Consider the following 16138-nt stretch of genomic DNA (forward strand, 5'->3'; position numbering starts at 1 on the left):
AATTGGTATATTCTAATCTTAACTCTGGAAAGCCTAGATATATGGCTGACAAACTCAAATTGATCTAATAAAATTGATCTAACTTTATTGACTCTAATAAAGAGAGTCAATAAAGGCCTCATCAATGCTTCTTATTCCTCGCCACTAAAACTAAACTCTCGTACAATAAATCATATGTTGTTTCTGCTTGCCATGGAACTTCCTTCTTAACCATATTGTCAGTTGAGAGTTGAAACCAGTTTTCAGCCTTCCTAAAAGAAGAATTGCTAGAATTGCTTGGTCAGTGATGGATTAGTTTGGGTAGGTCTTGGCGGACGGGTAGTGTTAACTGATATGTTATTTGTGTTAAATTTTTATAGAGACCTCTGTTACATAATGTTTGTTAAACTTTACAGTAGTTTTACTGAAATTAAGAAATGCTGTTATTATATTAGAATTAATATAGGTAAGATAAAAGTCTTGTGGCTCTAAATTGGCCCTTTTGTACAATATGATACAAGTAAAGTTATTTGTCAAAACAAAAATATTATTCTACACAGAATACAAAACATAGTAACAAAATTATGTATGATTGGTGCAGCTATGCGTTTAATACTGCGTATATGTGGAAGTGTTCTGTCATGGTATGACAGGGTTTGTGCTGAAATCCACGGAAAGCTCCATCAAAGTAAGTGAATAGGTTAATGACATTTTAACCAAATAATATATTTAAACAGATCTCTAACAGTTCATCTTACTGATTGATAAAAACTGTCAATCCATACCCTGAATCAAATCTCAACTACATAATGTTCATCCCTTGTATTTTTACTTGATTTAGTTGTAACATTCCTACATGTAATTTGATTTAACTGTGTTTAATTTACAGTGTACTACATTGTGTATACAGGGTGAGGCAGACCACCTGTACAGAACGTATGCGGCCAAACCAAACGAGGTAGATTATTCGTAACAACTTAAACCCCCCTATTTTCACCCCAAAGAATTCGGAGAAATTATTTTGAAATCTCTAAATCTCCCTAAAAGGGTAGTTTTTAGGGGGTAGGGGTGGTTTTTGGAAAATTTTCAAATGTAAAGGTATGTTGAGTTATACCTCATTTTATAGGTATTTCTTCCCTGATTATTTTGATGCAAAAATTTTGAACATATCTTGCCGCTTATGTACAGGGTACACCAAAACGTTAAAAAATCAGGGGTTTGTGGGTAAATTTATTGCAACTACCTGCACAAATTTAGAGAGACGATATTCTTATTGAAAAATAATGATGAGATGGCTTATCTAAAAATATTATCATCTGCCACCCTACTCCAAAATTTACACATTTTAAAAATACATAGAATTTTGAAATACTTAATCGCTCCAATCTAAAAAAAATCAAATAGCAACCTAGGTTGTGTTGTACATAATTAGAAAGGTCTTTAAAAAATAAACATTTTCTATATTTAAAGTTTGTCTCTATCTCCAATGGTTTCAAAACTGTAGTAGTACAAAAATAGATCTTTTAATAATATTACTAAGTTAGTTGTATTAATATCAAAATCTAATGAAACAAATGGAAAACAAGTTGGACTTTAAAATTTAATTTGTTTTTAAATAATGTAGTAAAAAACACATCACAATTTCTATCAGTGTAACATGTTTCAAAAGCAATCTAACCGTGGTGTTCATGTTTTCACAATCCCAAATACACGAGTTACCCCTGGAATAACCAATTCCTTAGTCTCTTATCTAATCTCTGTTATTATCGTCTCCCTATTCAGTTGTTCTTGTGACCACGTGGTATGAGGTAGATATTAATTTAAATTTTTTTAAAGTACGTAGTGTAATTTTTGTTTGTTCTAAAATGCCGTTCTCAAATGAGGAGGCATTCCAGATGCTTATGGTGTTGGGGGAATGTTTCCAAAATTACTCAGCTGCCGCTCTTCTTTATGCCCAACGTTACCCAGACCGTGAACATCACTCCAGGAACGTTTTTCAAAGACTTGCTAGTCGAGTTCGTGAAACAGGTCATGTTCAACCTGACCACAACAAAGGAAAGGAACTCGCTAGACCCGTGAGAAGTGATAGTGCACCCGAAGTTTTGGCAGCCTTTGAACTGAATCCGCATGATTCTACACGAAGAGTAGCTCTTAATTCTGGTATGAGTCAAAGATCTGTTTTAAGAATCGTTCATGATCATAAAATGCACCCATATAGGATGTCATTACATCAAGAACTCCATGGAGATGATTACCTTCATAGAATGAACTTTTGTTTGTGGGCTCGAGAAAAACTACAACAAAATAAAAACTTTCACCGTAACATTCTGTGTTGTGATGAGGCCACGTTTAGGAGTAATGGAGAAGTGAACTGTCACTATATGAGATACTGGGTGTTTGAAAACCCACACTGGATGCGAGAAGTGGACAACCAAAGGTACTGGACACTAAATACCTGGTGCGGTATTATCGGTGACAAAATTGTAGGGCCATTCTTCTTTGACGATCGCCTAGACCGAGTAGTTTATATCAACTTTCTCATTGGTCACTTGCCTAATTTATTGATCGAAATCCCCGAGGAAATCTTACAACGTATGTGATTTATGCACGATGGGGCACCAGCACACTACGCCGAAGATTCTCGATTAATTCTAAACGAGCAATACCCTGACAGATGGATTGGAAGAGGTGGCCCTGTGAACTACCCAGCGAGATCTCCTGATTTAACGTGTATGGACTTTTACTTGTGGGGTAGACTAAAAGAACTAGTGTATAAATCAAGACCAACAACTAGAGACGACATGATGCAGCGGATAAGGGAGGCTATAAACACGATCAGTAGAGAAGAGATAATTAGAGCTGTAGATAGCTTCACCTCAAGGATTGAACTCTGTCTGGAAAACAATGGGTTGCAGTTTGAGCAGCGGTTTTAACTCTTCACTTAACTGACCTCAGTCAGTTACTAGGTTATTGTTGGTTTTAGTTTGATAATATTGATAATTATCATATTGATAATTTACCATGATGCTGCTGTAACATGGTAGATTTATTTTCAAAGCCAGTTTGAAGTGTTTACTTTTATTAATAATGACAGGATATTCCTTCCTTCCATGGCACTCACATCAATGATTAAATAACAACAGGTTTTCTCCTATACATTTTGTGTAATTTAAGTGTAAAACTTATTATAATTGAAAATGTACTAATTTAATAACTGGGTAATTTTCCTGTTTCATGAGAGAACTCAGCACTTATCGTAATACATTGTAGTTTACAGTGTTCCAATAACTTTTTAAATAAAAAAAAAACTCTTTTAAAAATTGGATACAGTATTTTTTTTTAATCATAAACGAAAGAGACGAGTTTACTGTTGGAACTTTTTTTTACTTGCACATTGCACTGACTTTTATACTAAATACATTGAGTAAAATTATTAAAAAATCTATTTTTGTACTACAGTTTTGAAACAATTGGAGATAGAGACAAACTTTAAATGTACAAAATGTTTATTTTTTAAAGGCCTTTCTAATTATGTACAACACAACCTAGGTTGCTATTTGATTTTTTTAGATTGGGGTGATTAAGTATTTCAAAATTCTATGTATTTTTAAAATGTGTAAATTTTGGGGTAGGGTGGCATTTGATGATATTTTTCGATAAGCCATCTCATCATTATTTTTCAATAAAAATATCGTCTCTCTAAATTTGTGCAGGTAGTTGCAATAAATTTACCTACAAACCCCTGATTTTTTAACGTTTTGGTGTACCCTGTACATAAGCGGCAAGATATATTCAAAATTTTTGCATCAAAATAATCAGTGAAGAAATACCTTTAAAATGAGGTATAACTCAACATACCTCCAAAAACCACCCCTACCCCCCAAAAACTACCCTTTTGGGGAGTTTTAGAGATTTCAAAATAATTTCTCCGAATTCTTTGGGGTGGAAATAGGGGGGTTCAAGTTGTTACGAATAATCTACCTCGTTTGGTTTGGCCGCTATACGTACTGTACGGGTGGTCTGCCTCACCCTGTATACATAATCTTAGGTTTTACTAAACGTTTAATATTCAAACAAGCTCGTTGTTGTCTTTACACATTACCTCGAATGTTTTATGCCATTACCCCACATAGATTTATCTCTTTGCAATAATGATGGAAATAATAAGTCGTACCAACCTCCGTTAAATCCACATTTTTTAGAGTGCACCGTATGCCTTTAGAAATATATCTAATAAATCAGTTAACATAAAACATATTCAGTATAATACTTCCGAGTTAATATCTAATTTCTAAGAGGTTTAATTTATAGCTTACTTTTCCATTAATCTTTGTATACAGTGTGAATTAAAAGTATGGATACACTCTGTTCAGTTTTTGATAGATAAAGATGGAGGGATGGAACACAGGACACAGTTCTAGGAAATAGAAATGAACTTTTTAGTCACTGTTACAACTTTTCCCATTTCCCCAAAATGGTATTTGGGGAGGGGGGGGGCTCAAATTTTTAAATATAAAAACCCATTAAGTGACACCTCATTTGAAAGTTTTTGATAAAAGAAGAACAGTGGAAACTATAGCTTTCTAGCTCAACCCAGTACAAAATGGCAGCTCATTGAAATTAGTTGAGGCAAAACAGGAACATCCACATTCAGAAGGTAAATAACTTCAATAGACAACCACTTTCCTTACAAACTCAAACCTGTTTTACAGCTATTACCTGCTGCAGGGCAGGTCATTCATGTTTCAAATATCCTTTTGACTTACAAAAAGTTGTTGGGTTTCCATGCAATGTAAGTTGCTTAAACACAGTGTAAAATGTTTATAATTCAAATGAGCACTGCTTTAAAAAAATACAGATAGAACGCTTTGGTTCTGACGTTTGGATCAATAAATAATTTTTACATTTTTATTATTTAGTACTTTTAACCCAAGAACTGGCAAACTAAATTATCTCTATTAGCAGGCCACTTTTTCAGGTTTTGCAAGGGTATCTTATAAAAAATATAAGAAATACCAAAAGTTATTTGATTATGCATTGTCATATATCATTTTTGTTTCATTAAAATCTGTATTTTTTACTATGTATACTTTTATAAGTAAAATTCTTCTTTTTTTATTTGAAAATGTTGTATAATTTTTTGTTTTATGGGGGTGGGACCATATTTACAGAAGTGGTATATTTGTACTAAATCAAAATTCCAAAATACAAAAATTATTTGTATATGTCACAAGTTTAAGAAAATATATAGTTTTATAAACTTATTTCATACATTTTTATTTTTATATTGAAAAAAACTTTGAACAGAGCTTTTTTGTATGAAAATTGACATTACGCTGGTAACACACTATATTATAACAGTAATAGTTATTCCTTACATGAAACAGTGTTATATCTCATCAAGAGTTAGTAACCACATATAAATTAATCAATAATAACTACAAGTACAAAAATATGTATCATAACTCATCATATTTTTTAATCTGAAAAGCATACACTTTCTTACATGTTAAACTTTATATCTTCAAATTTAGAAGCAATGTTAAAATTTTCATCTCATTTGAAAAAATAAGATTTTATTTATCTATTGAACAATGTGTGTATGTCTGTATTGAGAACACAATATCCCTAATAGTTAAAAAAATTTATTTTCAAAAATGTACAATTATAAACCTAGTTTCGGTTGGGGCACTGAGATCTTATACTAACTAGGCATAATCAGATTCACCACCGCTGTCATGATCTACTGGTTCACTTTCTAAGAACTCTCTTATATCACTAGACCGATCTAAATAGTTCCTAAACATTTCAAATGCACATAATGTTGGTAAAATTCAACATATTATAAAATAAATAAAACTAGCTAAAATACAAACTTAACACTCCTAACCAAAGCCTACTTAGATTACAAAACTTGGGTTATTTTAAAACAAAAAACAAAATTATTTGTTTCACTACATCACTCCTGTGAAAGAGAAATACTTTTCAAAACATGTTTATACCACTTGACTAAATAATAACTTCAAATAATATTACATACTTGCAACAAGAAACATAAACAAACAAACTAATACATTAACAACAGCAAAGAAATGGCAACAATGAAAATTAAATACGATATTCTTCTTCTCTCTGATTTGTATCAAAGATGGAAAAGTACCCAACTTCATACTAATCGATACATTTATTTATCCGCTATCGAATATTACTATTACTTTTCGAAAAGCATTATAGTTACTTTATAAAGTGGCTTTTCCACAGCGATGTTTGACCGTCGCTGCTGCGATTCACGAGTACTTGAGTTAAACCACTTGCTACCCTTCCATTGTATGTCCACCAAATCTCTAGAGTGGCTGACTATCAATTGCTTCCTCAAGAGTGATTCTCTAGTTTATTTAAACAATAGTTTGTGTTCTTAAAGAATCCAGTTGGATCTTATTTCTCAGGCTCTCTCAAATATTGACTTGGCTGCACAACTGGTAGTGTGTAGGAATAGTCAGTATTTAACATGAAGCTGGGTTTGATAATTTTGATACTATTACTTTGTTAACTTTAAATCTTTTCATACAGAAATATGTTACTTAAACTGTATGGTAAATAATAGAAAAATATATTTTAATAGCTACTGAAAACAAAATTATTAAATATTATATCTCCTCTTCAGAAATGTTACTGTCAAATAAAAAAAATCAGATACTTGTTTTTTTAACTTTTTAGTTACAAATGTGAATGATGGCCTTAAATAACATTTGAATACTTGCATTTATGAACAAACACTTTTGGATTGTTATACAACACCCGATAAGTACTACCTTGAGGTAAGTTTTTTGATCACCACCAGCAGTTAACACTTAAACATTTATAATGTACATTCCTTTATGAATACGTTTTAGGGTGAAAAGATTTAAAAAAATTTGATTGTATAAATTAATTAAAGTATTTGGGTTGAAAAACATAACACCAGAAAAATTAAATACATATGTAATCATAAAAATATAACAAGAAGTTTATAAAAAATGGAGTTTAATATATTTATTGTTTTTTGAGAGGACACTTATAGGGTGCGCCGTCCTTGCAGCAATACTCCCGGCCAGCTGACATCTTGGAATTTACCCACACATTGTTGCAGTTCTTGGTCCACAAATATGCCTGCAACAGTCATCTGTATCATGAATATCTGTTTTAAAAAATAACTTTTTAGAATATAAAAACCCAATTACACTAAAATTGCCAAAATAAACCATTTTGACATGTCCTACAGACTTTGTTATGATTTAAATTTGTTTCTACTTTGCAATAATTTATTTATTTTTATCACTTACCTAAGTATGAAAATAAACATACTGGTTTGTATTACGAGAGTCATTTTTTTCAACCTCCTATGTCACCCTATGACGACCAGACACAGCAATTCCGCATTGTGCGCAGTAGTCGATCACCCATTTTCCCCGCTACAACATTTGTCACTGCCAAGTTCAAGTAGCTAGTTTGGGCTGAAATGCAGTTGCATAAACATGGCCGCCTGTATTTATTCTTCCGCCAAATGTGAACTGAGGATTTTTAATCGATTCGTGCAAGCAGAAAAGAATAGTGCGGCAGAAATCCATCACATAATGTGCTGTAGAAAATCAATTCACATACAACACAATCACTCATAATGTTTTCTCCGTAAACATAGCACATTCTCCAATAGATTTCTGTCGCACTGCTAATGCCCTTCTACTTGCAGAAAACTAATAGCATTCCTCAATTTACATTTGGCGGGGAATCTATCAACACTTGCAAAGCCTCACACCCACTACTTGTCCCAAATTCCAACACTGACATACCGACTATATTTTTCATTACAATTGTCCTTTGTATATCTTTGGTATTTCCAGCATTTAATTATGCTATCTTAAATGCCTGAGCCATCACAAGTGATATGAATACATGGAGTCCATGTTAAGACACCAATTTTTCAGTCATCTCAGTCAACAACCCCTACTAAAAACACTAGTGTATCTTTTTGTACATTGCATATTATGCAAAAACATTAAAGTTTTTATCAAACTAATCAATTTTATAAAATATCTACATCATTTGTTTTTTTAAATTAATTAAAAAATATTGTTTAATTGACCTTACCTGTATGCTCTACTAATCTTTCTATTCTGCAATCATCATGGTTACTAATAAGTCTAATGTAAAAATGTTTGATTATTTTTAATTTACTTAAAGTATATAAGTTTTTTCTGAGATATATGTTTATGTCAAGACATGAAGTACAAAAACCCTTTCTTTACTAAATTCTTCTGCTGAATTTCAAAAATATTTTACAGAATTACATTGTATCAGAATATAGGGATTTTCAAAGTTTTCTAAAGTATTCTGCCTTGCCACTTGCCAATTTTGAACCGTTCCCACTAAAAAAAAAATAGTAAGAATTGTTAGAACTAAAGCAGTTATTAAAACTTTCTAACAACACCTATTATACAATTACTTTATAAATTTTGATTTTACTGTTCCCACAAATTCACTCCTGTCACCCCTGAATAATAAGTGTCATTCAATACTCTAATGAAAAGGCTTTATTTAGTGTGGCTTGGTTTCATTGAGTGTGGTGTATTTTTACTATTTCTTTGAGTGTAGACTCTGGAATGTTTAAAATAAATATCAAGTGGGATTTTGGATTTGTTATTTTACTTTCCTTACATTTTAAGATGGTTTAGAGTAAAATAATTAGAGTAAATGTAATTCTTTCATAAAGTAAAAATTATAAAAAATTACCAATAAGTAACAAAGTTATGACTTGTAAAATGATTTGCAAAAATGTTCTGGTATTTCTGAATCAACTCTTCTAAAACCACTTTCAGCACTTTAGACTTCATTACAAAAAAATGTTTGGCACTGAAGAGTTAAATAATACTTATAGTCATGCTAAGTTTGCTAAATATCCTGTAGAAATTACACATTATTAGTGGTAGTTTATTAATAACCAAGTGGATTTAAAGTTACACCAACCATGGTAATTGTTATTGATTAAATTAGGTTGAATTTTCTTAGAATCTACCTACAAAGTTACAAATGAATTTTAATCTATTAAAAAGGTGATAGGAAGTTCCTAAGAATTTAGAATAGCTTTGAAAATACATCACAATATTTATAATATTTTATTTCACAAAATATTGAAACACATTAAGAGATCTTACCCGCTCTTTAAAACAGTCTCGACCGATGGCACCACAGATTATGGTCTCACTTTTAGGCAGTTGTTTAGCAATCTGGAAAAATATCATTAATAATTAAGATTCCTTGATTACATATCAGTAATTTCAAACTAGTGATAGTAAACATACACTAAAATCAAACTACACATTTATCCCTGGTAGTTGAGACACAAATTTAAATTATGTGAGGTTTGTAAACAATAATAATAAAAAAACATTACAACAAACTTGATAGATAGTGAAGGAATTTTTTAAGGACGATACGGATATTGAAGGAATAATATAAAAGCTAATCCTCTTTGCCTATCAACAGATTTCATAAATTGATTCCCTTTCCTTACTCACTTCTCACTTGACGTCTTCAAGTTCAATCAATTTAATTTAGTGTTTGATTGGAAGGCATGATTTATTTAAATATAATATTTATGTGACATATCCACAATTAATAATTATTGATCTCTTCCAGTCAAAGATCACTAAAATATTTCTGATTAGTATTTATTTAATACGAGAAGGTAAACAAGTTTTAATTGAAAACTGATTCAGGAAACTACATTAGTATATTGTAATTTCTAAATTCTGGAGTTTATAAAAAAATAAAACATTAATAAAAAATGAATACCATTTGAATATTAACTATAAGTTCATAATATCATACAGACTATACTGCTGCACATAATAATTATATGCATTGTTCAATATTTGTACACAATGTTTTTCAGTGTAATTTCTTTAAACCCAACTGAAAATGGTCCTTACATGCAAGTAGGTAGACTAAAATCTTAGTACTAAAACACTCAGAGAATGCTCTCTAAATAAAAAAAGAACAGAATAAATTACAACAAATCAGTGAAGAGCCAAGCTGAATTTCAAGAGAAATTAACACTCCTACTGGCCATAAATTATAATCTAGTAGATGTGTTGTGTTTACCATGTATTAAATATAAACTAAAATGATTACTCCAATAAATTTGTAACCTGTCTTCCTAATAAATTTAAAAATGTACTTTTAATTAAACCGCTACACACAATATACAAGTAATCAAGTGTTGTATATCAATCAAAAGCCTATTAGATATGACAGTATTATATGTATTGTCAGTATGTTTTTTCTGAAGAATAATTATATGTTTTGTAAGTAAATTTATAGATTTTCCAAATTTATTTTAAAATGTTTTAGTACACGGTACAATAAAAATTATTACTTATATAGTAAAACACATGTCTGCAATACCTTTATACTAACACATATTTAAATTAATACGTAACACTGTATTATAAGTGGCCAAAAAACAGTATTAATTTTTTTGGTTAATTGCATCTTTTTATAATTTTTAATGTAGCATTACAATTTTTATACAATATTTATTTATGTTAAACATTTTTTGGTATGAACTAGGGAATACAATATTTCTGTCTAGGTTTTTAAATAACGGAATTGTGAATTTTTTAAGGTTTGAATTGCCAATATATAGAAACAAAATTATGTATGTATATATATATATATATATAAAATTTTGAACGGGGTGTGGTTTTGGGTTCTGAGGGTCATGTTCAGTTAAATTATGTAGAAATCTTGTAGAAGTGTTGCCATGAGGACAATTACAATAGGCTTATGTGGTATACAAAATATACCTAAAAACCATAAACAAGAAAAATAAATGGCCAGATCTAGAGGTACTGACCGTTTGTAGACAGTTGTTGGCACACTGGTGGTTGCCAAACTTGGAGCAGGGCAGGTTGTAGTCGAACTCGAAGGACAGAGCTGGAATACTGCTAGGAGGTATTTGGGCGCCTGGAGTGAACTGGCCTGTCAGGAATATCCCACAGGTACACGGCACAAAGGGCCTGGTCAACTCTGTCAGGCTGTTGTTGACGGCAGGTAGAGCCACCGGAGCAAGATCCAGGGTGACACTAGGACAGGTCAGAATCATGTAAAGTTGTATAAATATCAGGATATACAGAACCCATATAAACCTAAGATCTAGAGGACTATGAGCCACTGGCAGCTTTCTGGAGTTTCATGCTGTCCCAATATTGAAACCATGGGCACATATGAGTTAAAGTGAAGAGAGTTTGCTAAAGAATTTGCTTTACAATGTTATATTACTTTGTTTAATGTTTATAGTATAAGTGGTAAGTATTTTATTGCAGAAAAATATTGCAAATGACAACGGTGAGGTGACCTATTGTGCATTTTTTAAATATCTTGATAAAAGGTCAATACATTTTTTGAGTTTTAAAATTTCTTTGGCATAATGAATTATTGTAATTATAAATAACATATTTACTTTTTTTTTGTTTTTAGAATACAATATGAAAAATGAACTTTTGGACAAATCTACTAATATATAAATATACTGGCAGTCACCCACAGCTTCACACACAATTTTCAAACTCAAAGGACATAACTTTCTTAGTGAAAGCATTTAAGATACACCCCAATGATTCCAGCTGATTAAATTCACTTCTGATCTAATTTATTTACCTGGTTAAGAGTTTATACATATGTTAGTTTTCCAGACCTACTTGGATCAAAAAGCAGGTACTACCAGCACTTGTAATCTACCTCCAGTGTAAAATATTTAATAGTTAGCGTTTCTGTTCCAATAAAAAAGTATATATACTTACATACATACAATTGAAAAGTTACTGCTGTCAAAAAGTGTCAGTTCAGGCTAATGAAATGACCAAGAAAATAAACACAATAAGTGGGTTTTGGAATCTAACTTAGATATATTTCATATCTATGATTTTTATGATGCCATAAGTAATTTTGATTTTTTTACCCCAATTAAGAAATTATACATTAGCTTTAAAAGACATCTACTTCCATCACTTTTGTTCTGCTTCTGGAATAGGGGAAAAGTGTGCCATCCCTTTTTTTTTCTTTTAACATACGTAAAAACACAATGTCAAGGGAGACAACCAGTTTCGTTTACAAAACATTCTCAGCTTTGTTCGTTAAAGTGGTTTTATAACAGCGTTTAAAAAGTATTTCCAATGCATAAGATGGTTTATTCGTCACTGGTGCAATCTAAAGCAATGTATAATTATTTATATTTTATAAAATTTAAACGTATACAAATGTTTCATCTCTCTGCAACTTTAGCTGAAAATGTTAACAGCTGTTTAGTGTCAGTTAACTTTTATTCACACGTTGTAATCGTTATAATTATTTTCCTGAATTATTAAATACTTCAGAAACTTTTCTTATTTTTCTCTTTATTAAAACCTTCATCGATCTTTTACGGATATACTTTTAAAATATTAGCTGATTTAGTTCAGCCGTTCTTAAGATTAGCGCTTAGCAACACATTTGTGGGATTCATTTTTATTTATAAGATGTACAAGTATATGAATTTTTTTCTGAAGAGTATATTATCTAAATAAAGTATTTAATCCTTAATAGAATGATGAAAATAATTTTACTATATTATTATTTAAGTTAAATAAATTAGATTTTAATGAAAATGCTCCAAACTACCTCTTGTAGGTTTGGTGTTTTTTGTAAATACTAAACCTGCTTACTGATAAAAACTGTCACACCATATAATTTGAAAAAATTGTGTAATCCTAAAAGGCTTAAAAATATATTGGCAATAACAATAATTGTAGACTTTTCAACTTTTAATATGTGGTCACTTATTATTATATCAATTCTTATAATCTAAACACACACTCAAAAGATTATGAGGGTCATTCAATAAGTAACGAGACAAATTACTACTACTCGAAAACGGCTGAATTTATCCATATAAAACTTGGATATAAATTCTGCAACCTTGCGATAACATCTGATCAGCCGTTCAATTATATTTTGTAAACATAACCTCAAATTTACTCAGTTAACAATGGTGAGTCTGCTCAAGTATTGATTCATGGAAGAGCAACGTGCCGCGATCAGATTTAGCTGTAGAAGGTGATAAAGGTTGTAAAATCCACGAAAGAATGTTAAAAGTGTACAGAAACAGATGTTTAAATCGAATGAACGTTTACAAGTGAACAGAATAGTTTTTAAGTGGACGGACAACAATTTTTGACGAGGAACGCATTGGACGACCAATTAAGTTAGAACTTTCTCTCTCGAATGTTGGATTGACACATTACTTTAGGACAATAAGCGTATCACTGTTGAACTGATAAGTATAAAAATAAACAAAAGTGTTGGAACTGTCCATAAATAAGCTACAGTACAAGAAAAACTGTGTGAGATGAGTGTCCAGACAACTCATGGACGCTCACAAATGAACCCGACTCCAACTGTTGAGTTTGAGTTAAATATATATTCAACTGAAGGACTTTTTTTGAAAAGAATTGTAACGTTTGATGAAACATGGATATACTACTATGAGACAAAGTCAAAATGACAGAGCCTTGAATGGAAGCATACGACTTCTCTGACTCGCAAAAAAGTCAAAACCCAGCCAATATGTCAGTAAAGTGTCATGTTAACAGTATTCTGAGATTTTCAGAAGCCAATTTATTGTGATTTTCCTGGAGGCCAAAGACCAATCAGTACTACAGTGAACGCTGGAAAACAAGATAAGACCTATCATTCGAACAAAATGCTGCAGGTTCCTAACTGAAGACGTGATTTTGCTTCATGACAAAGCCTACTACATATAGCACAGCTGACGAAAGAAAACTTTAGAGACAGGGGTGGGAGATTCTTCCACATCCTTACCCTGACTTTGCCCCATCAGACTTCAATCTGTTTGACCTCCCTAAAGAGGGTCTACGAGGGAAACATTTTCAATCTAAAGAAGACGTCAAAAACAAGTGCAAAAGTGGCTTTGAGATCAACCCAAAGAATTTTATGCCAAGGGCATTTACGTATTAGAAGAAAAAGTCTGTAATAATAATGTTCTACGAAATTCTGCATTATTTCTAATGTTATTTGCTCAATTGTTTCATTATATGTTATTGAAGCTCAACTTGTACATACTGGAACTTTGTTTGGGAAAACCTTACATTTGGGTAGCATCAAAGAAAAAATCTTTTGACAACTCATCACTTGATGAACATATTGTTAAGGTATATGTGGATGTTAATACCAAAATGGGGTGGTGCTTCATCCTGTTGAAACAAAATTTCTTGCTTCAAATTAAGGAACAATTTGTTCAGATAAGAACAAACAAATTTTGATGTATTTGAGAAGTTTGAGGAGTATTGGGAAGTTTATTTGAGTTTATTGTCCGGTCCTGTGGATACTCTACTTTTTGGTTGATGCAGAAATTCTCGAATATTATAACAAAATCTGATTTAAATGCTATAAGCAAACCTAATCAATCTCTAAAGATCAAGGTAATATTGATTGTTACAAATGAAAAATGGTTTCTTAAACCTTTTACAGTAATGATACTTTTTAAAATGAAATAAATCTGATAAATACAACATATGATATTTAAACGCACTACTTGATAAACATAATATACTTAAAAGTCTATCATCTTGAACAGCAGCAAGATATTGATTGACCTCATGTTTGAGCAGTTATGTTTCACTCAATAAGTAGGGATTAACAAATGGTTACTAAATAGGGGATTATGATTTTTTCAAATCCCAAATCTAAAAATGAATTTTAAGGTTGGATCAGTTTTACTATACACATGAGATATTAACACTAAACGATTAACTCAAACTTATAACTTACCAAAATGCAGCAGAGCAAAGAAGTACAAGGGCTTGTGGCCAAAACATACTGTACGATATCTGTAAAAACAACACTAAATTATTTTATAAATATTAGCCTCGCCTGCAAGAGAATTTGTTGATCACACCATACCATGTTTTGTCTTTGTATAACTATTATGGGGTAAAACAATAGTGTAATGAACACGAGATTAAGTTTATTTTATTTAAAACTTGGTTAACAACATTAAGAGTAGTAATTAGTTATCAAATAGGTTTCTTTTTTATTGTTAAATCTCAATTTGGCTTTCTAAAAATAAAAATAAAATTTAGAAATTTTTCATGGTTTTTTGGGATGTATATAATGAGTTGATTTTATGCACACTTTTGGGTAGGGAGCTCAAAAAGGTAATATTAATTACATAAGTTAAATGTTAGGAAAATGTTCACCAAATTACAGAGGGTGAAGGAGTGTATTTAATGTATCAACTACTCAGATACATTTGAATTGAAATTTTAAAGGGTTTTTACACCAAATTGATCACCTTATTAAGAACATATGTTTTGGAGTACTCTAAAGCAAAATAAGAATTATATATAAATATTTTAATAATTTTGTGAAGAGTGAATTACAAACCACAAGTATGTCTTCACACTACACAAATTCACAACTTTCCCATTCTATCGATTCACAAAATACAGTGCAGTATTTCTAGTATATTTAGCTATAGATGTTTTCTAAAAATGTGATTCTTTTCACTGCTAAATATGTGGTACATAAGAAAAAATTAAGGCCCTCTTCGTCAAAATGAATGGCCTTGGAAATTCACAATAGTTTTATTCAAATTTTTAATATTATATGAAATTTTACTTTTTCTAAGAAAACTATTTTTCAAAAATCACTATTGAACGTAATTCAGCATTTAAAATCAATACATTAAATCATTTACAACTATTAAAATATTTTAGTTTGAACTTATCTTTGGTCACTTACAATATTACATTTCAGAATATGCATCACAAAGCTAAACTTGTTAGTAACATGTACTTAATGTATGGATAGATAATCACATGGAAACTGTTAGCAGTTAACAGCTGCAACACAATAACACAAGTTACAAGAGACAGATGTACAAGTAAAGAACATCCAATAAAGTGTAAAGCTGCTTTTATCATTCCAGAGATATTTAAAACTATTGTCTCTTGAAGCCAGCTAGTATTATCCTGCATCCTTTGATGTAGTTTGATAGCAATTGGACACATATAACAACTTAAAGCACATTTTTTCAACATATTGTCAACAAAAAACCAGGATG

General features: G+C 31.0%; 1 protein-coding gene across 4 annotated transcripts in view; it reads right to left on the reverse strand.

The window, feature by feature from the left end:
* Positions 1 to 6944: 6944 nt before the first annotated feature.
* The window catches only part of LOC124359598 (follicle cell protein 3C-1-like), a 28386-nt gene continuing 19192 nt past the window's right edge, over positions 6945 to 16138 (reverse strand). For 2 of the 4 annotated variants that reach the window (XM_046812480.1, XM_046812479.1), the window contains exons 2-5: positions 14845 to 14903; positions 10874 to 11102; positions 9171 to 9242; positions 6945 to 7128 (exon numbers count right to left, since the gene is read on the reverse strand). In XM_046812480.1, the coding sequence (XP_046668436.1) occupies positions 7012 to 7128; positions 9171 to 9242; positions 10874 to 11102; positions 14845 to 14891 (465 nt within the window). In that variant the 5' untranslated portion in view covers positions 14892 to 14903 and the 3' untranslated portion in view covers positions 6945 to 7011. Of the gene's footprint in view, positions 7129 to 9170; positions 9243 to 10873; positions 11103 to 14844; positions 14904 to 16138 lie in introns of those variants that run through there. The other 2 variants (XR_006922161.1, XR_006922162.1) reach the window with 1 other exon arrangement.

This window comes from Homalodisca vitripennis, chromosome 4 (assembly GCF_021130785.1).
Source record: "Homalodisca vitripennis isolate AUS2020 chromosome 4, UT_GWSS_2.1, whole genome shotgun sequence".
In the NCBI taxonomy this organism is placed as follows: Eukaryota; Metazoa; Arthropoda; class Insecta; order Hemiptera; family Cicadellidae; genus Homalodisca; species Homalodisca vitripennis.